This window comes from Festucalex cinctus, chromosome 18 (assembly GCF_051991245.1).
Source record: "Festucalex cinctus isolate MCC-2025b chromosome 18, RoL_Fcin_1.0, whole genome shotgun sequence".
In the NCBI taxonomy this organism is placed as follows: Eukaryota; Metazoa; Chordata; class Actinopteri; order Syngnathiformes; family Syngnathidae; genus Festucalex; species Festucalex cinctus.
In genome coordinates this window covers 5,877,536-5,904,169 of record NC_135428.1, presented here as the reverse complement: position 1 = coordinate 5,904,169, position 26,634 = coordinate 5,877,536, and the positions used below count along the sequence as shown (strand labels likewise).

The 26,634-nt window shown below is 39.1% G+C and overlaps 2 protein-coding genes across 10 annotated transcripts in view; both read right to left on the bottom strand.

Moving 5' to 3' along the window:
• Positions 1 to 16,705, bottom strand: part of acaca (acetyl-CoA carboxylase alpha) — a 35,845-nt gene extending 19,140 nt beyond the window's left edge. For 4 of the 8 annotated variants that reach the window (XM_077504485.1, XM_077504486.1, XM_077504487.1 and 1 more), the window contains exons 1-29: positions 16,506 to 16,705; positions 15,444 to 15,708; positions 13,970 to 14,102; positions 13,707 to 13,845; positions 13,107 to 13,216; positions 12,951 to 13,032; positions 12,775 to 12,873; positions 11,327 to 11,433; positions 11,125 to 11,235; positions 10,830 to 11,039; positions 10,236 to 10,406; positions 9,038 to 9,199; positions 8,803 to 8,966; positions 8,577 to 8,727; positions 7,888 to 7,991; positions 7,515 to 7,742; positions 7,298 to 7,448; positions 7,086 to 7,220; positions 6,661 to 6,807; positions 6,381 to 6,569; positions 5,458 to 5,558; positions 5,190 to 5,278; positions 4,959 to 5,083; positions 4,692 to 4,805; positions 4,070 to 4,183; positions 3,898 to 3,987; positions 3,665 to 3,783; positions 1,523 to 1,546; positions 100 to 168 (exon numbers count right to left, since the gene is read on the bottom strand). In XM_077504485.1, coding sequence (XP_077360611.1) covers positions 100 to 168; positions 1,523 to 1,546; positions 3,665 to 3,783; positions 3,898 to 3,987; positions 4,070 to 4,183; positions 4,692 to 4,805; positions 4,959 to 5,083; positions 5,190 to 5,278; positions 5,458 to 5,558; positions 6,381 to 6,569; positions 6,661 to 6,807; positions 7,086 to 7,220; positions 7,298 to 7,448; positions 7,515 to 7,742; positions 7,888 to 7,991; positions 8,577 to 8,727; positions 8,803 to 8,966; positions 9,038 to 9,199; positions 10,236 to 10,406; positions 10,830 to 11,039; positions 11,125 to 11,235; positions 11,327 to 11,433; positions 12,775 to 12,873; positions 12,951 to 13,032; positions 13,107 to 13,216; positions 13,707 to 13,845; positions 13,970 to 14,102; positions 15,444 to 15,676 — 3,671 coding nt within the window. In that variant the 5' untranslated portion in view covers positions 15,677 to 15,708; positions 16,506 to 16,705. The remainder of the gene's footprint in view (positions 1 to 99; positions 169 to 1,522; positions 1,547 to 3,664; positions 3,784 to 3,897; positions 3,988 to 4,069; positions 4,184 to 4,691; positions 4,806 to 4,958; positions 5,084 to 5,189; positions 5,279 to 5,457; positions 5,559 to 6,380; positions 6,570 to 6,660; positions 6,808 to 7,085; positions 7,221 to 7,297; positions 7,449 to 7,514; positions 7,743 to 7,887; positions 7,992 to 8,576; positions 8,728 to 8,802; positions 8,967 to 9,037; positions 9,200 to 10,235; positions 10,407 to 10,829; positions 11,040 to 11,124; positions 11,236 to 11,326; positions 11,434 to 12,774; positions 12,874 to 12,950; positions 13,033 to 13,106; positions 13,217 to 13,706; positions 13,846 to 13,969; positions 14,103 to 15,443; positions 15,709 to 16,505) is intronic. The other 4 variants (XM_077504489.1, XM_077504490.1, XM_077504491.1 and 1 more) reach the window with 1 other exon arrangement.
• Positions 16,706 to 18,165: 1,460 nt separating this feature from the next.
• On the bottom strand, positions 18,166 to 25,613 carry LOC144006421 (T-box transcription factor TBX2b-like). 2 transcript variants are annotated; one of them, XM_077505269.1, is made up of 7 exons: positions 25,019 to 25,613; positions 24,207 to 24,474; positions 23,971 to 24,117; positions 23,786 to 23,874; positions 23,579 to 23,724; positions 21,859 to 22,343; positions 18,166 to 20,175 (listed from the first exon to the last, which is right to left on the bottom strand). In XM_077505269.1, the coding sequence occupies exons 1-7, from the start codon at positions 25,345 to 25,347 to the stop codon at positions 19,783 to 19,785; spliced, it is 1,857 nt and encodes a 618-aa protein (XP_077361395.1). In that variant the 5' UTR covers positions 25,348 to 25,613; the 3' UTR covers positions 18,166 to 19,782. The 2 variants fall into 2 exon arrangements, with proteins under 2 accessions (XP_077361395.1, XP_077361397.1); XM_077505271.1 differs by having other exon boundaries at positions 23,798 to 23,874.
• Between the last annotated feature and the right edge of the window lie 1,021 nt (positions 25,614 to 26,634).

The following is a 26,634-nucleotide window of genomic DNA, read 5'->3' as shown; positions in this document are numbered from 1 at the left end:
AACAAAGAAATGCAAAAACACCAGTAAGACCCTGAAGTGCTCTCTCGTGTTAACCCAAAGCCTACACCCACAGAGTACTTTAAATGTTTGGTGTCAAACCTGTCCAGAGATTCCAAATTTGAGACAGTTTTGCCTTTTCGACTGTCCGGGAATGAAGGGGATGTTTTCCTAGCGGGACAGTTACATCATTTATTTCAGCAGATTTGGACATGTTTTTCAAAATCTCGAGAACGAGAGTTCAATTCGATTTAGATTTTTTTTTCACTTCAATTCAATACTATATTGATGTTCTATGGAATGTCAATTCTTCTAAAAAATTAAGGACATGATAAAAACGCCACAAACATTACATTCCAAATTAAATGTTGCCAACATAGTAACTGGTGAAATTAGTTTATTAATGAAAGTAACATGTTATAAACACTTAAGCGTTACACAAACATTGACATCTGCAAGGATGTGATGGAATTTTTTTTCTCAACTCTAATTCAACAATTGTAAATATACATTTAAAAGATTCTGAATTGTCTTAAAGTGCAATAAGTCTGGTCATTTATAAATGTAATAAAATACATTTAAAAACAGTAAATTTCAAGAAAACAGTAAGATACAAAAAAATGGCCAAAACTCATTTGCTCCCAAAAACGTATAAATACGTTCTATTTTAAATATTACCATGCTCACAAAGACGGATTTATACATTTTGTTTTGGGGGGGTTTTGTATGCTAGAGCATACAGAAGGCTTTGATGCAGTCTCTGAACTGAAGAGAATGATTGAAGCAATTGTAGTTATTACAAAAACGGACAGCAGGTGGCAGCAGAGTATAAGAGATCAACCAGGGCCATGTTGCAAAAGGCTCTTTTCCACACTGTTTTAAAAAGATTTGGGTATAATGATGAAACTTAGCTATAATATAATACCAACTGCTTCAAAACGGAAACAGATAGAAATGTACTTTTTTTTTCCCTGATGAAAGAAGAGACTAATCTTTTGGTAGGTTCCATGTTTTTCTAGCAATAAAACGATATTCTGTGGGCCTTGCAAAATCAGTCAAAATCCAGTAAAACATCCAGGAACAAAGGGGGGTTGCTTCAGTGAACATGGCTGGGAGTGAATGAGTTAATATTCTATTTTCTTCTGAATTTATGGGAAAAAGAGATTCAAATAATCGATTCATGGTTTGATGAAACAATATAAGGTACGTAAAGAAATTGATTCCCTTTTTTTTTTTTAAACCCAGCCCTATCGATAACAGAGGCACAAACACACACACACACACACACACACACAACTGTTAAAAATATTGCACATTTTCACAAAGACTCACACGCATACATTAATAAGAATAACAGATTATGAGCTGAGCGCCATGCTGTCATCAATAAGATGAAGCCTGCACTTCGTAGTTCCAGTTATACCACCAAACTGCTTAATTAACAGATAAATTGCTCTTAATTTGAATTTGTACTTTGGCCATGCATCTAAACCAATCTATGCAACAAAAAGAATGTTTACAATACCTGTTTAGGGTGGGGATGTTCCCTCTGCAATCAAACAACATTGATTACTATGGGGTTAGTGGCAGACTGGCAGGCATCAGGACAGGAAGACAGTCAAGTTGCAGCAGTGTGTTAGTTCATCTCAACCACTGTTTGCGATGCACTAGTCAATATGTAAATGAATGCACCCGGGTGTCGAAAGGTTGAGTACACATTTTACTTCTTGACTGCTCCCTGTCCAACATGCATCACGAGATATTTAGGCTGTCTTCTGTTGATCACTTCATGCTGATTTTAGAAACAAGTAAATCATGATACATACTTAAACATGCAGTACACGCGTTGCCAAGCCACAACAGTTGGTACGCTCGCACAATCCATAATCAATCGAACGAGATTAGCTAGGAGTTAAATTGCAAATTAGTCTTTTCATGCTCACCTTTGATGGACACTGTCAGAAATAATATTTGATCCAGATTAAGAACTTGTTGTTCTATGCATTGCTTGCATAAAAAGGTGTTGCTAATATTTTGGATCCAATTTTATGCTACATCTAAAATATGATCTCACAAATAACAGTTCAATCATGCATATGATACAACCAACACTTTTTGATCATGCTCGCGATAGTGCCCGTGTACCTAATGCTGTGGCTGGTATGTGCATGACATTCTTCTGTAATTCCAGCATACTAGTCGTGCACAGTGACAGCAAGCAATCAAGCAAATACTCGTTCACACAAACAACCAGAACACACAACTGAAATGTCATGATTATGAGTTACAAGCATGTTCGAATGCTGAACGTGCACAAGACAATCCTCAAATTTGTCCGTTTATCTTTGGCAACAGTGCCCCCAAGGAGGACGAGCTGACATAAGGTTCTGCAGGCGGGAGAGCTTTGATGCCCCCACACACACACACACACATTTTAAACGAAACTGTCTGGTATTGCAATCTACCTTGCTTTGGAGCGTTTAAACAATGGGACACAGCTGGTATAAGCAACCCAAAACAATACAGCCAAATACAGATAACAGAAACAAACACTGACAAATTCAATGTTTAAAGTGGAAGTCAATTTAAAAAAGAAATCTTGACAATAAAATGTTCTATGCAGCCCCATTAGTCTAAACACAGTATTTTGGTTAATGTGTGAGTGGAATAGGAGTGAAGCAGCAAAATCCAGCCGTTTTTATACGAATATGAGAAGGCGGCCATTTTGCCACTTGCTGTCAAATGAAAATGAGATCACAGTTGTGCAGGTAACAACCAATGACAGCCCAGGTTCAGAAAACAGGTGAGCTATGATTGGTCGTTGCCTGAGCAACTGTGATGTCATCTTCAGTCGACAGCTCGTGGCAAAATGGCCGCCCATCCCAGAGACGTATTAATATGTTTTTTTTATGTATTTTGTTTTTTTTTATGCTAGACCATACAGAAGGCTTTGATGCAGCCTCTTAACTACAGAGAACGGTTAAAGCAACGGTAGTTATTACAAAAATGGCCAGCAGGCGGCATCAGAGTATAAGAGATCAACCAGGGCCATGTTGTATCAAAGCTATTTTCCCCACAGTTTAAAACAGATTTGTGAATAATGATGAAACTTATATATACACTAATGCTAATTGCTATAAAGGGAAACAGAAATATTTTTTTCCCCCTGATGAAATAAGAAACTCTAATCTTTCTTTTGGTAGTTTCCATGTTTTTATAGCAATAGAACAGAATATTCTGTGGGCCTTGCAAAATCAGTCAAAATCCAGTAAAACAGCCGGGAGTGAAAATGGCTGGGAGTGAATGAGTTTAATCAGAATGTCATATTTAGACTAGTGAGGTCACATGTAACATATTATTGTAAAAAAAAGTTTACGATTGACTTCCGCTTTAATGAAAATCGGTGCAGATAAAAAGTTGGAGCAGTTAAAGAAGAAAAAAACAACAAGCCAAATAGGCCCACTAATTCCTGCTGAGAAATAGGAGCATGTTGACTTGTGAAAGCAGTCGAGTAAATTTGCTATCTTCCTATGAAGTTATTTTACTTTCTAGTTGGTCATAATGAAATCCATCATGCGTCTATTATGTGAAAAAAAAGATGTCATCCTTCAGGAAAAGGGATGGATGAAATCCTTCTCAACTTTGTACATAACCATCAACTGAATACCTGTTTGGGTGTGAGGTGGGAAGCATGAACTGGAACTCGACTATACACGTGTTGTCCTTCAACTGGCGATGCTGCACGCTGTTGAGCTCATAAGCGATGTATGCTCTGCGCACATAAACCTGCGGTGATTAAGGAGATGAAGTCACATTATTAGGAGTAGATTTGTGAGCACTCTGCATTAAAAATACATCAGGGCCAAGTGGTTCAAGAACTGAGAGAAATGATGATCTCACCTCAAGGGCCGCCATTCGGACAACCTGATTACTGTGGTAGAAGAAGTTGGGCAAAACATCAAAGATTGATGTTTCAGAAAGAATAAGTTTCTAGAAGGCAAATTAACATCGTTATAAATGCTTGCTCGGCTAATGAGTCAATCACATCTTGCAGGTTGTCCTCCTTGCCTACCTGCAAGTTCTCAATGCAGAATTGGTGGCCATACATATCAATAGCAGAGAGGAAGATAGACTCCACCTGGTTGTGGCGGAGCTCATAAGAGGGGAGGTGAGATGCTATCAACACCTGCAGAGAATGAAATTATGAATGATTTCATACCTCATTGGATTTTATTATCCTCACACATTGTCTTTTCTATGTTCATACGGTGCTCAACATAAATGAGTACACCCCGACTGATTTGTTAGAAAACATTAACCTTCCTTTGAGAATCTTTTTTATGGGCATACGATACTGCAAAATACAAATGAGATTTGGCGTCCTTGTGTGCAAACACAAACATGTTTTTTTTTTTCTCTCTCTCGCATAATAGCGCATTTAAATTACCATTAAAATTAAAGGACACCATTAAAATCTAAAATTAGCTAAATGTTATGTTATTTGTAATTGATAAGAATTCATGTGGGTTTCAGATAAAAAAAAATAACAAAAGTTCAGAATTCCTCATGGTGTTTGCATCAAGATCCGAAAGAAAAATTCCTCTTTTAGTTTGTCTGCAAGCCGCTCTTCAATGTGTCCTCATACTACATTTAAGTCATTTCGACCTTATTTAGTTTTGAACCGCGCAACCAACCTGCCGTGCACGAAGTGCCACCTTCGCGTTTGTCGTCTTGCTGAGCTGGGTGAATTCAGTCAACATGGCCATCAGTTCTTCTGTCAGTGTGGGATCGCGGCCACATAGCTGGTCCTGAAGAGAGGATACGCAGTACTACCGCTGTCATATATGCAAGAGTGGGGTGAGGGGGGTTGATAACAACTGTCTGCGTACTTAATGAAATTCCATTAAATGGAAATAGAAACAAACCTTCATGCTGAAATATCCAAAATGTGATGGACTTACAATCAGCATGATAACCAGTAGGTTCTTTTTGGTGACTTGGGCATGAGAGAAGATGTAGTTGAGCACATTTGCCAAGTCACCTTTGTTTTCTTCACGCAGGGTAAACACACACTTGTCATAGTGTCCTATCAAACAAACATTTGTACCAAGCGGTAATGAAAGAGCACCACCCAATGGAGAAAAGTAGCATTACATCTGGCTGTATCTTGCACACTGAGCACAATTTCTCACCATTCTGAAACTGGATCTCTACTTTCAGGTATTGTCGGAGCAAGTCCATCACTACAGCCTTCATGTAACCTCGGATCCCGCTGCGATATCTGTAAATAAAGAAGCAAACAACATAGTCAGGTATGGAGCTACTATTTTATTTTTTTTTGTGGGGTGTATCAGCCTTTATTTTAATAGTCAAACTTTTGAAATTCAAGACACCGGCCCGTATGATGCAATGTAAACAAGTTGCACATGAGTGCCGTATCATACAGACTCTATCACTCACTTTTGCACCAGTTGAACAATGCTTTGCGTGTTCATGAAGAAAACTTCTCTTTCAGACTTCTTGTTAAGAGTTGCAGCATGGCTGTCCAGGATGTTTGCAATCTGGAAGGGAAACATAAAATAAAAGCAGGTAAGTCCAACAGCAACTATTCGATAAATCTATTAAACTAATTTTTTATTTTCACATGCAAAAGCGGAAAAAGCGAGTTTTAAACTTTATCCACAAATAAATGATAATTAGCCCACTATTCCAAATGATTTAACAAGAATGTTCAAAGTGGAAGGACAACGCATATTCTTCACATTCAAATTCACAAGCTAATAACGTCAAAATAAAATACCGGGTGAGAACTAGGAGTGTCTAGACTTCCAGTTAAGAGGAAATCCCCCCACATTGCCGAACTTCAGCATTTGCAAATTCACCTATTTTACTGAAAAACTTCACTGCTTTTGTGCTCAGGCCACAACAATGAAAGTATTATTTGGCACCAGGTATGAGTTGGGGAGTCTCATTGAAACAAATGTAGTACTTTTCTGCCATCTTGTGGCAATTACAGGTAACTGTAAACCTTTTGGGGGGGATGTCACTTGCTAGCAGATTTTCAGTACAGTATTTAGCCTTAGCGCCTCTCTCCTCCAAGTAGCAGGGAGCATTTAAGCTAAATATTTACTTTCGTACACGTTATTTGCACCCTCTGATGAGTGCATACTGAAATAATGAATACGCCCATTGTATCAAAGACCAAACAATATCCATATTGATATGAATACAGTATTAGATAGATGCACATGATTGACAAAGTGGTAAAATGTGTGTTTAAAAACCCCCAAAACAAATTCATCACACCAATCCTTCCAACACAGGATGTTGTTAAGCAATATGCATATAGTCTTATGTGTGTGTGTGTTTGTACAATGAACCACCTGCTGACTGGGGAACTGGCAGAGCACTGAGGTGATGTTGCTGGCATACTGAGCCATCTCCTTTTTGATGGCCTTCTCCACAGCAGGGGGGACGCGACCCGAGACACTGGTCATAATGTCTTGGAGCTCCAGCAGCGGCAATGAGGGGTCACGCATAGTTTTCATCAGTCTTTCAACCCATTCTTTCAACTGGAAATAAAAGTTCATGGAATACCATCACATTAGTATAGCTTTTTTTTTGTTTTTTGTTTTTTAAACCAGGTGTTGCATGAGATCTCACCTTAGCGCTAAAGAAAGGCTCAGGGAGACAATAGCCATTCATGACGTGAACAAGGTGATCCAGTGTGTTGTGGAAAACTCTGTGTAGTTTCTCTCCTCGCAGAGCAACAGACTGGGTGGAGGGAAAGGTACCTGTATGCAGCTGTGCCTGCAAAACAAAAATAAGAAATCATTTGAAACCGTGTAGCCAATAAATAACAGATTTCCCTTAGTAATAATCTATTAGTTATTTTTAGATCAAACATTTTTCTCCCGAAATGTATTCTTATCTATAAAGCGTGCCACTTGTAATTTTTTGGGATGATTTTAGATTTGTTTGCTTTTTAAAATCACGTGCTATTCGCAAGAAATTACTGTATTTAAACAATAATGCTTGCCAAGTCGAAATTCCGACTTAACGTAAAAAGGACATCACTCTGACATTACCTGTTGCACCAGGGTGGGGTCATCGAGTTGAAGTTTAGCAATAATACAACCAGGCTGCAGTGATGCTCCAGCCCTCTTCACATAGTGAATACAACCAGACTCAGTCGTTGCGAGGTGCAAGAGCATCTTCATCACCTGCAAGTGAAATCAGTGCAAATGGACTCAACCGATGCTTAAAATGTGCACACGTTGTAAGCAAAAACAGGGCATACCTCTATTTCAGCATAACCCTGGCCGGCAAAAACATGACCGCCGTCTTCGACTGTGTAATGGACAATTTTTCCTGCTGATGGAGATCGCAGCAGCGAGGGGTCGTTCTCTTTTTCGAAAACACAGGTCTTGTTCCCGATGGTGATGCGGTAACTTTCGAGAAGAAAACCAGCTGAGGTCATACGTAAAAGAAGCACATCTTCATGGATTTCATCTTACCTCTCCACCTCTTCCTTCATGTATGTAGTGTAGCTGCTGCCATCATAGGACAGCAATAAACCTCCGTCACTAAGCCGATGGACATCCACTTCGACGGTGGAGTTATTCATGATGAGCACATAAGAGTTGGGAGACTGGCGAGTCACCGTCAGGACGTACTTAACATATTCATAGATTAGCTCTACGTCCACTGTGTTGAGAAGCGTGTGGGCTGGCAGAACCTGCCCCCTAAATCACAATGTACAGAAAACCCGTGAGCACTTAGGCACTTGATTAAACAAAATTAAGTTATTTCCTGGAATGGAACATGATTGTGTCCTGAAGCTCCACTGTTTAATGTAAGATAAGACAAATACAATGGGCACACGCTTACCTCTCCAGAGAATGGAGGAAGTTGGACACACTGTTCTTCAGATTCACATCTGCCACATGAAGGGCACCGCTCACTAATCCTAGCATTGTGTCTGGACGCTCAGCCTGAATGCAACAAATACTTTTAGAATGGCAGGGTGTCTCGTTTAAGTCGATACAATGTACAATTAGGACTGAGCAATAAATCGAATTAATTGGCATTTCAAAAATGGAATCGTTGAAAATTTCCTAAATGGTCTTCTGGATAATTAAAAGCTGTTCTTATGTTCTGTTACATCCAAATGTTTTTTTGAGTTGTAATTTTGCACAAGTGGCAGAATGCTGGATGGGTGGTTTACAAGACATGTTTACAATAGCTACCAACGACTGTACTTACAGTAATTGTGGCATGTAAGTACAAACTACGAAAGTTTATGTTAAAATTTGTTAAAAAAATAATTCAGGAATTAGTTTTGAATAAATGAAACCTTTAAATAAATGTTTGTTGTGTTTATTATATTAAAATCTTAATTGTCTTGTTTAAAAAAAAAAAAAAAAGATTGTATGTTTTATTGGGCATATTACCCATTTACAATTCTGCCATATCATTCATTTGTTAATAATTTTGTGGCCAGTGTGTGTAAACTCTACACCAAATGCAGTATTTCTCAAACAGTATTCAGTGATCAAAGCAGACACATCTGCACACACCTGCATCTTCTCGGAGATGAGCCGATCCAGCCAGCCCGTGTCGATGGTGTTGCGCTGAAAGGTTTCTGTTTCCAGTAGCTTTATGAGGTACTCCACCGTGGTCCTGAAGTCTCCTCTGATAGAAAGCTCTTTCAAAGCTACCACCATGTTACTAGAAACATCACAATTTCCCAGTAAGATTACAACACAGCGAGCAGTTAATAAAAGATTTTGTGAATGCACTTACGAGATGGCTTCTTCGCGATTCTCGCCCCAAGAAAAACAGTGTCCAAACTGGGAGTCGGCGAACTCGTGCAGTCCGCCAGCAGCTGCAACACTGAAGTAACCCCACACGTTCTTATTGCTGCGAAAGTTCAGCTCTTGCACTGTTCCAGAGCTTGGCTTGAAACCCTGCACAGAGACACCATTTGATGAAAACATACAGCCAGAACTCTGAGGAGAAACTTGAGCAATACACAAACCTCATCTGGATTTTCACTGGTGATGCGAGCTGCGATGACATGCCCTCGTGGGGAGGCGGCTGTCGACAGACCCTCAAAGTCAATGGGAGTGTCAGCCCAGGGCTGCATCCCATAGAGCATCCTGATGTCTTTGATTCGGTAAAGGGGGATGCCCATTGCAATCTATAGCAGAGGGTGGAACGAGCCCAAAGAACAAGTTATCTTGAATCTAGCAGTATACGAAATCTCCATGTATACATATGTGTGCGTGTATGTAAAGCAAAGCATGAAAGTCATTTACAAATCTGTTTAAAACACTGGGGGGATTTGGGCGGGAGAGCTTTTTTGGAACCTGGTTGATCTCTTATACTCTGCTGCCACCTGTCAGCCGTTTTTGTAACACAACATTGCTTTAACATTTGCAGTACAACATTGTTTTAAGCGACCTCTTCAGGTCAGAGGCTGCATCAAAGCCTTCAGTATGCTCTAGCATAAAATAAAATAAAATAAAATAAAATAAAATAAAATAAAAAGCATAATTATGTTTTTGGGTCCATGGCAATATTTAAAATAAAACGTTTTTATACATTTTTGGGAGCAAATGAGTTAAGTATCATGTTGGGGTTTTGAAGTGACTCATGAACGATGGCACTATTTTATTTATCTCCATCATGCAAATAAAAAAAAACAAAAATAACAAATAAAAAATAAATAAAATAAAAAAAAAAAGAGAGAGAGAGACAGGAATATTATGGAAATATCTCTGAGAAATGACAAATGAAGCACCTTAGAGAAAAAGAAAAAAAAAAAAAAAAGAGAAGTGACCAATGAAAAATCTCCCTAAAAGACAGTAACTACTCAGTTTGCCTCCAAAAACAAAAACGTCACTCTCAACATTGATGCCCAATCAGCTCAAAAGTGGCATCTTTCCCTGCATTGCTGCCCTTCAGCTAGACTGACGCTGACCTAAATACACACACAATCCGAAACACAGCGGGTGCACACCATGTGACCAATTGCCGCTTCAACCGCTGCATCGGCAACAATGTGTCTCTTGGGCAGTTAGTTGCCATGGAGACGGGGGCCCTCGTCAAACGTAGTCTATTTGACGCAATCAAGCATAAATACAGCCTGCCACCCGAGATGGCCAACAAATTGGGTGCGGCATGCAGCTTGTCTTTTTTTTTTTTCTACCAGTGCAGGCGTACTTGGAACTCACTTGAAGCTGAGCAGCGGGTAAGTTGACGTCAGCCACCATCTCTGTGCAGGGGTGTTCAACCTGCAGACGAGGGTTGAGCTCCAGGAAGTAGAAGCTGCCATCTTGGCCGTAGAGGTATTCCACTGTGCCTGCACTCACATAGCCCACCATCTTCGCCAGTTTCACAGCACACTGGAATTCAGAAGACATTTAACGTGAATTCATCATCCATTTTCTATGTTACGGATTCTCTTTAGGGCTGTGCTGGAACCTATGCTAGGTGAGGTTATTAACTGTCGTTAACTTATTCACTCCAAGCCATTTTCACAGAAGCAATCCCGTTCGCTCCAGGCTGTTTTACTGGATTTTGGCTGATTTTGCAAGGCCCACAGAATGTTGTGTTAAATTGCTATAAAAGCATGGGGGGGAAAAACGTATAAATACGACTTTGGGACACTTAAAACAAAAAAAACAAAAAAACATATTTACACGTTATTGGGAGCAAATGAGTTAATAACTGTAATTCATGGCATTTACAAAGCACATTTTGATTCTTATTAATAGCAGAACATGTTTACTGAGATTGATAATAATTGTTGTGACAAGTGTTTTTACCCTTTCCATATCCTCAAACACATCAGATGTGGCAATGGTAGCTGGCGCCTCCTCTATAATTTTCTGATGTCGCCGCTGCACTGAGCAATCTCTGCCAAACAAGGAAATGGCATTGCCGTATTGATCTGCCAAAATCTGAACCTCCAAATGGCGGGCGTGTTTGGCGAGCTGCATGACGAACACAGGTGAACCTGGAACTTCTGCCTGGACCTGGATGGAGCATTAGGTACAAATATATAGAATCAACAAATCACACATTTAAAACTTGAAAACACAGTGCTTCATTTGAACTTACTTGTCTGAATAGGTTTGGGAAATCGTCAGCGCAATTGACTTTACGGATACCTTTACCTCCCCCTCCTTCAGAGGCCTTCAGCATAACAGGGTAGCCGACCTTGTCAGAAGCCTATCGGTGGATACAAGAAAGTTTGTCGCAACACACTGCAGGCACATGTGACGGTGGAGGCTCTGAATGCTCACTTTGACAATGGACTTACTTTCAGGCCATCCTCTACATCATGGATGCAGCCAAGCTCATACAAATCATGAGGAACACTGATAATTTGTTTGGTTTGATTGACTTCGGACCATTCGACTATCAGGCCTGGAGAGAGAGAAATATTACCGGTACACATATATCACGAAGAAATATCACATTAAATTAGGGATGGGAAAACATTTTTTTTTTTCTAACTCATTCACTGCCATTGACGGAAAAAGACGTCAAATGATGCATTTTTTGGTGGTCTGGCAATGAATGTGTTAAATGGAGGTCAACACATTTTTTTTTAAACAATATATGGTATTCTGATTAGTGGAATATGAGTTAAGAAGCAAAACGCAGCCGTTTTCACCCATCTCTGGGGGCGGCCATTTGAAAATGACATGACATCAACGTTGCTCAGGTCTCAGGTAACAACCAATCACAGCTCAGCTTCAGAAAACAGGTGAGCTGTGGATTGGTGGTTGCCTGAGCCCTGAACAACTATGATGTTATCTTCAGTCGACAGCAAGTGGCAAAATGGCCGCCCCATGAGATGGTTAAAAATGGCTGGATTTTGCTTCATAACTTTTATTCTGCAAATGTAATATTAATCACAATGTCATGTTTAGACTAGTGAGGTCACATATAACATATTGTCAAGAAGGGTGACTTCCATTTATATATATATAAAAAAATAAAAAGTCAGCTCCCTCGGCTGAATAGATCACAAACGTTGGGCGACAAAAATTTCTGCCACAAAACTAATCATTTTAATACCATATTTTTATTTTATTTTTTATTTATTTTATTTTATTTTTTCCCCAATAAAAAATTGTTTGTGAATGCATATGGGAAACTGGTGGGGTTCAATACCTCCAACAAGGTTAGGAACCACTGCTTTAAACTAAAAATAGAACAAAAATAAAGTTTTATGCAGTTATTGCAAAGTGGAGCTGGCGGAGCTCGGAGACGGAAACACGGGAAGCTGTCAAAGTTCGCCCCATCATTACTTTTTATGGGAGCAAAGCGTCTTCCACTAATTTGTCGTGACTGGTTAAACTTGTTTTGGTGCATGTTGGGAGTATTTCCAGCTAACTTAGCTCAACATAGGTTGCGCCGCCATCAACACATCACTAAGCAGTGATCAAGTGTGGGTGAAATGTTAACATGTCAGTCGCATCTCACGTCCACTGCCAGCGGGCCATTGGAGCAGCTTAAACAGACGTGAGGAGATGAGCGCTCAGACTTTTGACCGAAAGAAAAAAAAAATTACAAGTGGGCATCTAACATATATATTCTTTCAGCAACTGCTATAACATGAATGTGCACATCATTAAAAATCGAAAGTGCATGCATCAGTCTGAGTCTCACGTCGGAATCTGAGGAGATGTGGAAGTACTTTTCAAAAGTGACGTTCTGGCAGAAATCAGAGGCTGTTTTTGCAAACCAAGTACAGCATACCTGTTCCACTCCATGGCAAGGTGGGGATGCCAGCTGTCTGTGCCACGATAGAGGAAGCAATCTTATCTCCAAGTGCCCACATTGCCTTGCTAGGAGGACCTGAGGTGGAAGTAGTTAGTAGAAAACAAGTACCAGTAATTTATTTCCACACTGTAATGCGAGAAAATGTATCTTACCCATGAAAGCAATGCCGTGCTTGTGGAGAAGCTCTGGCAGTTTGGGGTTCTCTGAGGCATGACCCCATCCAGCCCAAACAGCCTGGAAGACAACATAAACAAATTAGCCACTTTAGCCAATATAGAGCAAAACTCCATTAAATGCATGGGAGTTACCTGTACAGGTATTCGTTTAGCAATGTCCAAAATGAGCTCCACATTGGCATAGTTGTTGTTATTAGTACCTCCTGGCACAGGCACATAATGATCCGCCATTTTTATGTACTCTGAAAAAACACACACAATTTTTTTTTTTTTAATTGGATATTTTGTTACATGTATGCGTTATTTTCTCATAACTGGAGGACAGCTTTGCCTAGTATCTAGGGATGTAACGATAACGGCAATATCGTGACATGTCGATATTAATACTGCCACAATATCGTTGTCATGTCATGATATTAAAAGCAGAAAATCTGTTATAAGAAAAAATAAGTCAGGTTGATTTCGATTTGTGCAGTTCTAGCACCCTGTGGTGGCTAGTTTTTTGTTTTTTTTTAGTGCAGTTTAATTTTCACAAGGCATGTTTTGGCCCTTCTACGTTTAAAATATCGGCTAATGGTCAGATGAAGGGAAATGTATTGAGAACAGAGTCAATATGTGGAGGAACTCTATAAAGGGAATTACATTTGGAATACCGAGTACTTTGCTGTGCTATTTGACAACACATTTACTAGTGCTTAAATTATATATGTTCCAAGATTAGCCAGTCCTTACCAGCGTTGGCCTTCAGGTCCTCTGGTGTCACCATGACCACAAATCGGATTGCCCGTTCGTTCCGAAACATCTCGTAAGCCCAGCGGCGAATAGAGCGCATGCACTTGACTGCAGCAATTCCATTATTAGCGATAAGCACCTGGAAAAGCAAAATATTACTGACGTAGTCCAAACGTGACACATGATAACGACTGAGACGAGCTTTTTTTTTTTTTTTTTTTGGATTTGGTATATTTAAGCATGCATGAGACCCAGATAATTACCTTCTCAATGACCTTGTTTCCACCAAAACGTGTGACAAATTCAGCAGGAGATGCTACAGTGAAGTCCCTCTGCAGGTCAATGCGTCGGCGATCGCGATTTTGCTTCATCAAGTGCAGCCCAGACATGCTCGGCCTGTTTATAGAATTACAAACATTTATACAGTCAAGTCTATGTATATCCTGTAGCTACCTATACGCAGAGGAAACTACGAGTTTCAACAATTTGTCTTAAGCAGCTGTGCAATGCTAGGATCAGTTATCAAAAATTCCATAGCCACATGGTTGTAAACACAAGAGTTGAACAGCCGACTTGAGTCAAAGCTACTGTATGCTTCGCAACAATGAACATTTTGCACAGCCCTCAACATACATCACACCATACAATAACGTCACATACTCATGATAGTTACTTGATTCAATAGTTTTAACCTGAGTCACACTTCAGTGACACATTCCACATTTGTGGAACACATGCCTTTTTCTCTCTCTCCCTCTCTCGCTCTCCAAGCACAAGAGAAGCAAGCTTTTTTTGACTCAAGCGCCATCCAAATGGGGGTTTGTAAAAGGGGAGGGACATTAAACTGAGCTGGAGGGTGTGCCAGTGCCTGAGCCCGTTTGGCTGGCTGTTTTTTGTGGCCTGATATTTTTTGCATGATTGCACCACCCTCAAAGTTACGAGGAGCGTGAAAACACACGTGTTAGATAGATAGCGATTCAAGTTCGTCTGTGGAGTGAAAAGTTTGCGAGTGAAAAATTAAAATTGTGGGAGAGGGCAAAAACAGGATTTCCATTTTTAAATGGATGTTGGAGCCTAAGGTTTCCTCAAGGTTATTCCAGCCAGATATAAAATCAAATCTTATTCCAAAAACCAAACTACTTGAATAGCACCATTGACAAGTCAGATGGGGGATTCATAAATATGCTTTGCTCAACCTAAATTCCACAAGTTCACACCTACTTTCCACCCAAATCCCGCAAACCGGGGGAATATAGAGAGACTTTTTTTTTTTTTTTTTTTTCAGCAGCGAGTGGCCAGTGAAACCGCATTCTTCACACATGCAGCAAAGCAGGCAAACCATAGGCATGAAAGTGCAGGTGAGGCCTCTCTAAAGTCTGGCACAAGCCTGACATTGGAAATTAGGGGCTTCATTTGGCCTCCCACATTGATACTGTTAATAGAGTGGAGAATGAAGCGAGTTTAGGGAATGGGAAATAATAACGGCAACAACTGCTCAAATTGCAACTGATATGATACTTTTATGAAGTGGTACCGTATGACCGTAATTATTTTCTTCATATTGTATAAAAGAATAGAACAGAGAAAATCTGAAATATAACGATGTTTATAAATGGTGTAACAACTATTGCACAATACAATTGTTGAACTATAAGTTAGTCCAAAAGCAAAGCAGAATGAACTACATAAACAAAAACAAACACTATATCTACCGTATTATCAGGTATGGATTCTAACCTGAGATTGTTGTGCATGGCGCCGTCAATGTGCTCAAAGCTCATGTCATTCGTGCTATCGGAGCTTCCAGATGACGGTGACAAAGAACGGCCCTCCTTCTCCTCCAGCTTCACATCTGGCTTCTCTTGGACTTCATCTTCTGAATTCTCCTCAGACACCGATCCCACAGTGAAGTGGGAGTGCACTGCTGCCACAGGTGGTGGCTTCTTGGTAGCATCTTCCTGCTGTGCCATGGCTGGGTGATGACACACACAGTTTGCGACCACTGGACAAGGGAGAGAACAGCAGAGGTTGTTGTTTTTGTTTGTTTGTTTGTTTGTTTTTTTTATGACAGCCAAAGTCAGGGTATCAGTATACGGTCAGCGGTTGTGAGACTGGTTGCAAAAATCGGTGACAATACCGATCCAGACCGATCAATCGATCGTTGCACAGGACATATGAATTAAAAACACTTCGAAGCACATGCAGGCTAGTACTGTATACTGCTTTACACCTCCAAATGACAAAACGCAATGGCAACAGTTACCAAAGAAACAGTTCTTTGCATTCTAAACCCTTTTTGGGTAAAGCTAAACAAGCTTCCTGTGATCATTAATCACGTGAACTCCACGTGGTAGTTTAGGTGACTTTTGTGCCCCCAGTTTAGGGGACTTTTTCTTCCCCCAGCATCTTCAGCAGGTGTACCACCGGTGCTCTCCAACTTAAGGATGATTGGAACCTTACACACATGCAACAAACAACTACTAGAAGGACCAGAAAAACAAGCCAAGTACTGCAACCAAGCTCAGTTTTAGCCGAGAGAGAAGATAGAATACAAATATAAAGAATTGTTAAAAAGCAAGGGGGAGTGTTTCAGCCGGCATTTATCCAATCCGTCAACTGTCCAGTAGTAGTTCCTGAATGCTAGTGATAGCGTTTTAGCACACGCAAAATGAAATTAAACAGAAAGGCTTGCTAGCAAGCCGAAAAGCTCATTGATAAAGTAAACGCTGTACTGTACTCGCTATGGACCGTCCGATTAAGCGTCACACAAGAAAGAAATCGTCCTCAACGTCAACTCACCCGTGGAGATAAACCGGCACGCAATCCCGAACAGTCGAGTTGAAGACCTGAATGAATTACTGGCGTTTTGAAGACATTGTGTGTTTCCGTAGTGAAACCGCAATCATGATGAGGTCACGGTAGCCTGTTCAGAGGCTTTAAACAGCAGTATGGGGTGATGTGACGATTCCCAACCAGGTTACTTTTGTACATTCCCCTCTGACCTCAACTTCCGACATAGAAACACGCGAGATAGAGATGATCCCGCCTCCAAAATGGCGACGAGTATGCCTCTTATGTGTACAGAAATTAATATTATTCATGAATAGTTTTGTATTTTTTGCTATAATTATTGTTTTAATAATTATGTATACTACAAACGCAAATAAATAAATAAAATGATTCACGTGTTTAGCCGTAAACATAACTTCATCTGACTGCGTTTGCGAATACTGTAAACAAGATGTCTATTTGATCTAAATCTATTCTCGACGGTGTCATTCCGAGAACCAATGAAATATTAGGGGCGTTTTCGTGGGCGGGTTCAAGAAGCTGTCCAGGAAGTGTTGGCCTTTCCATCCAGCATGTGTCACAACATAACCATGGAAACGCGACACAAGTTATGGTATTTTTATATAGCGAAACCATGAGCCCTTATTTGTGTATGTTTTAAAATGAAATTAGCTCAGTCCCATCGGAAGACAGAATTTTATTACATTCTGTTTAATAAACATATATCGAATATCTGTCTGCTGTCAAACATCCATGTAGAGAGTTTACATAATCTTAAAACATTTAGTAAAAAAAAAAAAAAAAAAAAAAAAGAAACCGTTTTGTTTTGTTTTTGTTTTTGTTTTTGTTTTTTTAGCAATCATAAAATATGAGTATTGTTTGAGTTTTAATATTGGGATTAATAGGAAAACATGCAAATTTGCATGCAAACTAAAATTGCCAACCACAGGACTGATCTGTGACATTGGGATCCTTTTACGTGCTTACTCCAAAAATGTGCATTCAAGTGATGTACACATCGTCAGTACAATTCTAATCCACTAGATGGCTTTAAAATCCCGCGGTATGCATTTGAAAAGCAAGTTGTGAATAAACAGCATGGCTTATCTTTGTGACAGTAAAGTTTTTGTTTTCATTTTTTATCGTTCCAGTGTGTAGCCTGCATGACCAATTAAAAAAAAGAAGCAGCTATCCTATTATTTTGTTTCCTATGCAAGAATGAGTGTCAATGACGGAAACAAATGCCAAGACGCTGTGAAATTGAAAATTACATCCCCCTTTGATTGCTGCTGTCTTTGTCTTTGTATACTAAACATCAAACGCATCTTTTACCTGTTTACCTTAGTTAACACTGAATGGCTGAACGATGCTAATTCTCACATAGTGCCAAATAAGGTAAACAAGTCTTCATTCTTTCCATTCATCAGTGTTCTACCTTATTTCTGCCCAAGGGTCAGAGGAAGCTGGAGCCTATCCATAGCTGACTTTGGGCAAAAGGTGGACTTCAAGCCTGGACTGGTTGCCATGAGTCAATCACAAGACAGACAACTTTTCATTCAGGTCATTCAGACCACCGAGTCACTGGATGGGAACTAAACAAATTAGTATAATAATAATTTATATTTATCAGTCAAGTTATTTTTAAAAACACAGAATTGTACCCAATCTAGTGGCTGCAGGTGCTTGCACAAACTGTTGTTTTGTCCATACATCTGAGGACAAATAAAATACCTGAGTTCATTCGATACATCTGTCAGTTTCATATAGTGAGTGCACAACCGGAAACCTAAGGTAATCAATTTTAGTCCCAAGTTTTTGTGTCGAAGTCCTGGAACAGTTAACTTGTAGTCATTCTCCCCTCCCCTTACACCTTCCAACCCAGCAGATCTCCTCAGAATGTAAAAGTTTTGTGCTGACGGCCAAACTTGGCTATTGACCTGTTTGCCACGTTTCCGAGCCAGTGGGCATGTTCTCTCAGTATGTAGCGCTGTTCAGTCAAGGAGAAAATTCACACAACAGCACATGCACGGGAGGGTTTTTTTCTGTTCAATTTTCCTCTTGGGAGACTACCTGACCTCTTGGCGCCAAAGAACTGTTCGTGTCATGCTATGAATATTCTGTCCTATTGTGAAAAATATGCACAACAGAACATGCGATTTCAGAACAGGTACTAAAATCCACCGTATTTTCAAATAGGCAACAACATGATACGTGTCTTTATTTTATGAGTGAACACACACAAAAGTATCCTGAGTTTGCCTCTGAGTGTAAAGTGTTGCTTTGCTACATCAAAAATAATGTAAACATGTACAGGTGACAGGTGATAAAATGTCCTCACAACTTTGGCAGTTTTAATAATGATGACTGACAGTAAACGTTTGAAACTTTTCTTAACGTGAGTATTTTACAATATGTGAAATTTACAAATGACAAAAACAAACATTTACCGTATTTTCCGCACTATAAGGCGCACCTAAAAGCCTTCAAGTTTTTCAAAAGCCGACCATGCGCCTTATAACCCAGTGCGCCTTATATATGGATCAATATTGAGCCGCAACAGGTCTCGCTGTCAAGACGCTATCGGTGACCCTTCACGATCGGCAGAAGATCCCGCCATCTTGGATCGCTCGCTCATACTATTACTTTACCTCAGAAAAAAATAATAAAACAGCTGTTTATTCATTTTGGGAGTGAATGGAGTTGTCAGAAAGCTGGTTTGTAATCTATTAATAAAGTTTGACTGACCTATCTGACTGTTTTGTTGACATTGCCTTTAGCGCAGCACCATCTAATGGATGCATAACGTAACCCCAGCCTCTACTGTAGCGCCTTATATATGGAAAAAGTTTGAAAATATGTCATTCATTGAAGGTGCGCCTCATAATGAATGCCTTATAGTGCGGAAAATACGGTTCATAAATTGGAAGGTGTTGTTCATAAAATTAGGAATAAATATCTTTTATGTACGATGAATAGTCCCCACAAACTAATCTGTGATTGCTAGAACATAAAATCAGCTGAAAACACCATTTGAGTGTTAAAACCTCCTTAACCTGAGCATTTTTCATAAGATGTCATTTAATATTAATCAGATTCTTGCTCAGATCCAGATTCCAGATTTTATATACGACTGTGTGATATTTTGACCAACATTCCCACAGATCTTGCAGCTACAAATAAAATGTATCATGTTTTTTTCGATATGATTGATTTTTTTGATTGGTTGTCATTGAGATCTCACCAGATTTTCATGACTTGTGGAATGAACATCCAGATGTCTTTATAGTTATAGAGGAACTGATTTATCCAACACATTTTTAATGCTTTGGAGTCCATCAGCGGAAACTTGAACATTTTTAAGTGAAACAGTCTGATCGCTTCTGGTCTCGTTATCGGTGTGATTATCAGACACTGGACTGGTCCCTTGACCGTACAGTTTGTACTGCTCAAGTTCATTTGAGTTTGAACTTGCCGTCAGCAGCTTTTGGCTTGATATGGCAGCAGCTGGGATCTGATAGGGGCTCATCCGCAACCACGGCAAGGAGCTGTGAAAAGAGCGGTTTCTTAGAAATGCCGATGTTGTCGAACCAGTCGGGAGAGCTGGAGTCGTTGCGGCAGGTGATGTCAAGTAGCTCCACGGGTATGAAAGCAGTCCTCCGAAAGGTGGTAGTGACAGTCCCTGTTTAATTGAAAAATAAGTTACAAATTAGCATCTGGGAATTGTTTTATCACAAAAAATATTGTTCAATAAGTTAAGCTAAGTTTCATTATTATTCACAAATCAGTTTTAAACTGGGGAAAACAGCTTTGTTGCAACATAGCCCTAGTTGATCTCTTATACTCTGCTGCCACCTGCTGGCTGTTTTTGTAATAACCAAGTCTAATATATAATAAAAAGTATATTTCTATCTGTTTCCGTTTTGCAGAAATTTGCATTAGAATATAGCTAAGTTTCATTATTATTCACAAATCAGTTTTAAACTGTGGGGAAAAACGGCTTTGTTGCAACATAGCCCAAGTTGATCTCTTATACTCTGCTGACACCTGCTGGCTGTTTTTGTACTAACCAAGTCTAATATATAATAAAAGTATATTTCTATCTGTTTCCGTTTTGCAGCAATTAGCATTAGAATATAGCTAAGTTACATCATGATTCACAAATTTATTTAGAACTGTGAATAAATGAGCTTTTATTCCAACATGGCCCTGATTGATCTTTTTTACTCTGCTGCCACCTGCTGGCCGTTTGTGTAATAACGACCATTTTTTTCAACCGTTCTTTGCAGTTGAGAGGCTGCATCAAAGCCTTTTATATGCTCTCGTATTTAAAAAATATATAATAAAATAGAAACATATTTAAAATAGAACGTATTTATGCATTTTTGGGAGCAAATTCGTTAATATCAAAAGAAAAATGCACTGAGCTGTCACCGTCTTACAAATACAATTATGCCATCTAGTGGTAGAAAAATGGCCTCAACAAAAATCAATCTCACTCGTTTTTTTTAAGTACAGTATATCTTTTGAATTTTAACTCAATTTGATGAATTCTGAAATTGTGCATCAACAACTAAAAGATGCAGCCATATTTCTATTTAACATTTTTTATAACAAGAGTATGAAAACTTGTGTAAAATTTATGATTAATCGTGAGTAGGGGTGTGAATTGCCTAGTACCTGACGATTCGATTCGTATCACGATTCACAGGTCACGATTCGATTCGATACCGATTAATCCCGATACGAATTTATAAGTCGATTGTTGCGATTTTTTTTCATTCAAATTTAGAAAATACTAATCAGTAAGCTTGTAGAGTGTAAAATTTATATGAAAATGTATTATTTATTTATCTGAAATTTCAGATAAATAAATAAATATAGAGGTTGTAATCTGTTTCATGTTTGAACAGCATTAAAATAAAATATTAAGGCTTAATGTTCCCTTCATATAACATTCTTCCATGCTCAAGGTGTGAATCCTAACCCGAAGTCAGACGTTTTGTTGAATATTTTTCCATTAAAAATGGAAGTTTAAAAATTGATTCACACACAAAAAAAAAAAAAAAAAAAAAAAAAAAGGCAATGATGATAAGACATTGAATCGGTAAGACTACCGAATGAACAATTCTGAGCTCTTTAAAAAAAAAAAAAAATCGATTCAGCCGCCTATTGAATCGATTCGAGAATTGCGCGATGTAGTATCGCGATATATTGCTGAATCGATTTTTTTTAACACCCCTAATCGTGAGTGAACTATTGAAGTCATGCGATTAATTCCGACTAAAAACTTTCATTTCCTGACACGCCTACTGAAAATACAATGCATGCTTACGTGGTACGCAGCGCCCCAACATAAACTTACCTGTGGCACCAGCACATGCTGTGACAGTTGAAACATGAATGGAGATGGCGAGGTGACGTTTTGAGAAGATGCACCACTGTGTTCCGGGTCATTTAATCCCGAGAACGAGGAAAACAGATGTCCCATAGATGTCGAGTGAATAGCCCCAGTCTTCATTGACAACTGGCCCTGGTGAAACAGCAAAGGTGGTCCAAACTCAAGACACTGCTGGCTGTTTGAGAGCGCCACAGTCTGAAGATGTCCAGTACTGAGCGATGATGAGCTCTGTGTTTCCAATAACACAGGGGGCGCGCCATCTTTCGTTTTACTCCTGTAGCGTTGCGATGAATCACACTCCACGGAGAACTTCTCTCTCAACATTGCTGGCTCCTTCTTGTCACTCTTCACAATCAGCCCAGATGAAGATTCTGTCCGAGAACCACCGGCTTCACCATCGTCATCACCTTGGAGATCAATATCTGAATCGCTTCCAGTGTTGTTGTCATCTGTTGGGAGTGATTGAGAGTTAAATAGCTGCGGCACATTTTTGATAACACATAAAACATGCCGTTTTTGGGGTCTTCTGAAAAGTGACCATTTTGGAGGTACACGATTTCGGATATATAAGTACAGTCCGTAAGCATATGTACGATCTGAATCATCTAAAAGAATGAATGTGTATGAGTTATTTTTCTCTCTAATCTCAGAGGGGAAATTAATTTAAAAAAAAAAAAAAAAACAAAGAAAAAAAATATTCTGAAAATCACGAAAAAAAAATCTGAAAAAAGTGGGGAGAAAAAAAAACTTATTCTGAAAAACAGAAAAAAAAAATCAGAAAAACAGAGGGAAAAAATCAGAAAAACAGAAAACTTTTTTTTTTTTACAAAAAATCTGAAAAACAGGAAAATGGCTCAGAAAAATAGTAAAAATTGAAAAAAATAATTATTCCAAGAACTATAAAAAAAATCTGAAAAACACAAACTATTATGAAAAAAAATCTGAACAACACAAAGAAAAGATTATTCCGAAAAACATTTATTTTTAAACAAAAAGCCCCAAAAAACAGAAAAAAAAAGTTTTGAAAAACAGGGGGGAAAAAATATGAAAAACAGGGAGAAAAAAAATATGAAAATTTGAGAAAAAAAATATTCCAATTAAAAAAAAAAAAAAAAGAAAAAAAAAGAAAAGTTTTCCCGGAAAACAGTAAGAAACCATTCAGAAAACAAAAAATCAAAAATAGATAAAAAAATATATATATATATTTGAAAACTAGAAATTGCAACAAAAAAAAACACACAGAGGCACCCACAAAATTACTAATTCACCGAAGGAAAAAATATTGGTAAATCGGCCTAGTGGTCGTTGAACAGCTTTGTCCACAATGTTCGCCATCCTTCCATTATCAAAGTATCTGCAGCCTACCCTATGGAAATGAATAATAACAATCCATATTTACACAATCGTCAAGGAATGCACAGAGCTAAAATGCACTTGTTTTTGTCTTACTTTGAGTTTAACCTTTGTTTTTGTTTTTTTGTTTTGTGGGAAATGTTATGCCCTTAACCATAACCACTTGGGATTTACACAGTAAAAAAACAACAACTGAAGGATGCAACTGTTGTGACTAATTTATGATGTCTTCTGTGCGATTCATAAATTAATTAGCGCTAAGCGAGTATGTCGTGCAAAAACACAACAACAACAACAAACCTGATAAGATACAAAATGGTTATTGTGTCACCTTGACAGTTTGGCATGGACGTCACAGCCCATGATTCCTGAGGAGGTTGGAACGGGTCACTGGTTCTGGGCTGCTCCCATGAGTCATCCGAATCAGCACAATATGCTTTGTTCTCATCCGGTGGAGAGACGTTTAAGGGGTTATTCCTGCAGATTGTGGACTGAGATTAATTAGATCTCCATAGAGAGGAGAGAGTTCAGCACTTACAAACAGGCCCACCTCTTTTCTCGTCTTCCGTTTCCCGTGTCCCTGAATCCTTTGGCAAATGGGTTGTTGTCAATTTTTAGCTGTGTAATCTGGCAAAACGCATGACGAGTTGTTAGTTATATATTCAAATAGTCTACTTGTTTCAACGTGTGTTTATGTCTAATGTGGGGATTTGGGTGAAGTACCTTCTCATTTTGATATGCGGTAACAGCAATAAATTCAGTCTCCGGGAAAACATAGGTCAAGAACGTGCTGTATGGAAGTTTCATGATGTCGTTGGCTCTCACAATATGAAATCGGGGCTGGTATTTATGCATTGAATTCAAAATTGTCTAAGAAAGTAAAGACAATCAAATTAGAAAAACAAACTTGTGAGATAATGACATTTTCAAAGTGATTTCAGACAAATGTGTCTACTCACAAATCCATGTTTATCCGATATATTGTTGGTGAGTTTCAGTTTATGGAACGCAACGGGCTTGCTCATCCACTGCTCTCCCTTGGACGGACTGTCCGGATGAATGTACATGCGCTTCGGCATCTCTGGGTCTGCTTTTCCCGCTACTATCCAGTGGGAATTGTGAAACTTGTAACGAAAGTCGTCAACGGTGACGATGTCCATTAGTAGGATGTATTTGGATGCTTTATCAAGTCCAGCAACTTTTACTTTGAAAGGTGGGAACATCCTCCTGTAAGAGATGAAGAATATTGACCTTATAGATTTACTTTTTTTTTTTTGTTCCAAATAGAAAATATTTCCTCTAAAATAACTAATTAAATTGTGCTGCAAAGGGGACCACAATACCTAAATAAATAGGCATGCAAAAAGACTGGTGTACACTGTCCCCTCGTTTTCCGCTTGTTCCAAAAAAAAAACGCAATAAATGAAATCCGCGAAGTAGGTAGCTTTATGTTTTACAACTCTTATAAATGTTTTAAGGCTCTAAAATCCCCGACCACACAATTTATACACTTTTCTCATTGAGGCATTTACATGTTCTCCCATTTCTCTCTTGTTCAAACATTGACAATGTTCAAATCTTCATAAATTTTATAAAATGGGTATATTACTGTAAAAAAAATGTGCAAAATTGCACTTGAAAAAAAATCCGCGATAACAGCGAGACCGCGAAAAGTGAACCGCGTTATAGCGAGGGAAGACTGTAACGTAATTGTCAAATAATTAAATGAATGTTTACAAAAGCCTAAATCTATTTCCCCCCCCCCACTCACCGTCCTGATTTAGTAATAACCATCTCCGTTCCCATTTTGTGGAACTCGTTCCATAAATCCTGTGACTCCAAAGTGACTTTGGGGTCGTCGCACAAGCCGTCCTCGGGCTCCAGGTTCTTCAAGGAGCGCAACTGGGCCGCTTGCTGCTGCCGACTCAGAGCCGCGTGCAGCCCCGCCTCGGAGCTCACCTGCTCCGCCTCAACCTCGGTGCGGGACGCTACTGCCGGGACGCACAGCTCGAGGGGGGGGAAGGAGGCTTGTGCGGCGGAAAGAAACGCTGGCAAGGGCAAGGCACCCGGTCGCTGTGTTTGGAAAGGATAATAAGCCATCGCGAGCGTGCATGAAGAGTTTCTTCCATCAAAATGGGCAATAATGGTTGAGCCCACCTGCCCAGGACGCACGCTGCCTCATATCCCCCCCCCCCCCCAAAAAAAAGTGCTGTTTTTTTCGTTATGTTTTGTTTTTAAGATGGGGAAGTATCCAAGAGTTCATAAATTCCAGAAACGTGGTTGTGAATAAACTCCAGAGAAGCTCCAGTGACGACAGGACAGAAACTGAAGTTCTGCGCTTCAACTATCAGTGCAGGAATGGGCGGAGTTTAGCTGGCCTGACTGGAGACACTTCAAGACTTTTGAGACTTGCTTGACAAATGTATTATTCATGATGATTGTCACTAACATGTTTTTCCTCCAAAATGCACTGGAGGATATGGAAAGCCATTTTGAGTTTTTTTTGTTTTGTTTTTTGTTTTTTTTAACGCTGCTTTTAATTAAATTCTGGCATTTCTCTGCAGTCATATGGCATAAGAGTAGAACCATGTTTTTTACTAATCAAAACTGTACACTATTTGACTTACACAAAGTTTAATTTTAGCCTATGTCAGTTGATAGCAGCAAACACTAGTTAAATGGTGCAGTTTGAGGCTACTCACAAGTAAAATGTCATGTCAGAACATTCTACTCAGGAGCATATTTAATCATTTATTTAGTTCAATTTAGTTCATGAAAATAAGTGAAAGGGGGCAGAAAGAAGGAAAACCTGTAAACCTGAAAACCTGTAATATACACAAAATTGCATAATCAACACAAAATTGCAGTCAAGGCACACATACGAACGTAACAATTTTAAACAGCAAAATAATGAATTCAATATAATTTCTTGTTGCATATCAATATCATACATATTTGTTTAGTAATTGTGCAAATTCAGAAGGGCCCAATTCGATTCGTTATTTGAAGGAAAAACACTCCCAAAGTCGATGCTACCTTCCCGTTAGCATTGGCTAACTTCCTGTTAGTGCTAGGCTAGCGATGTTTCAAAAACAAAGCGTGTTTTGTATTTAAATATACAATGGATGAAATTCTTAACGTTGTGTATTTCGTTTTACAGTTAAGTCCAACTGTGGTGTCATTAAACATCTTAAACGATGCTTCGGGTCAACAGCAGAATAACCGGAATAACATATGCTACACACTTGCTAATTGCTAATGCTGCTCAAGCAAAATGGTACATTCAGGGTACTTTCACAGCATCGGAAACTTTGGCTTTTTTTGGATAACAATTTAAGGGGAAAATAATCTCGTTTTGGCCGATGTTTGGAGGCCAATAATCGGCCA

Bases quoted from the DNA above. Each gene is read 5' to 3' on its own strand.
- LOC144006421 (XM_077505269.1), bottom strand. From the start codon at position 25,347: ATGGCTTATTATCCTTTCCAAACACAGCGACCGGGTGCCTTGCCCTTG. The intron at 24,118-24,206 runs GTGAGTAGACAC...TTACTTTCTTAG, and splicing joins TATCGGATAAACATGGATTT to ACAATTTTGAATTCAATGCA. The intron at 23,875-23,970 runs GTACTTCACCCA...GCGTTTTGCCAG, and splicing joins CCGCATATCAAAATGAGAAG to ATTACACAGCTAAAAATTGA.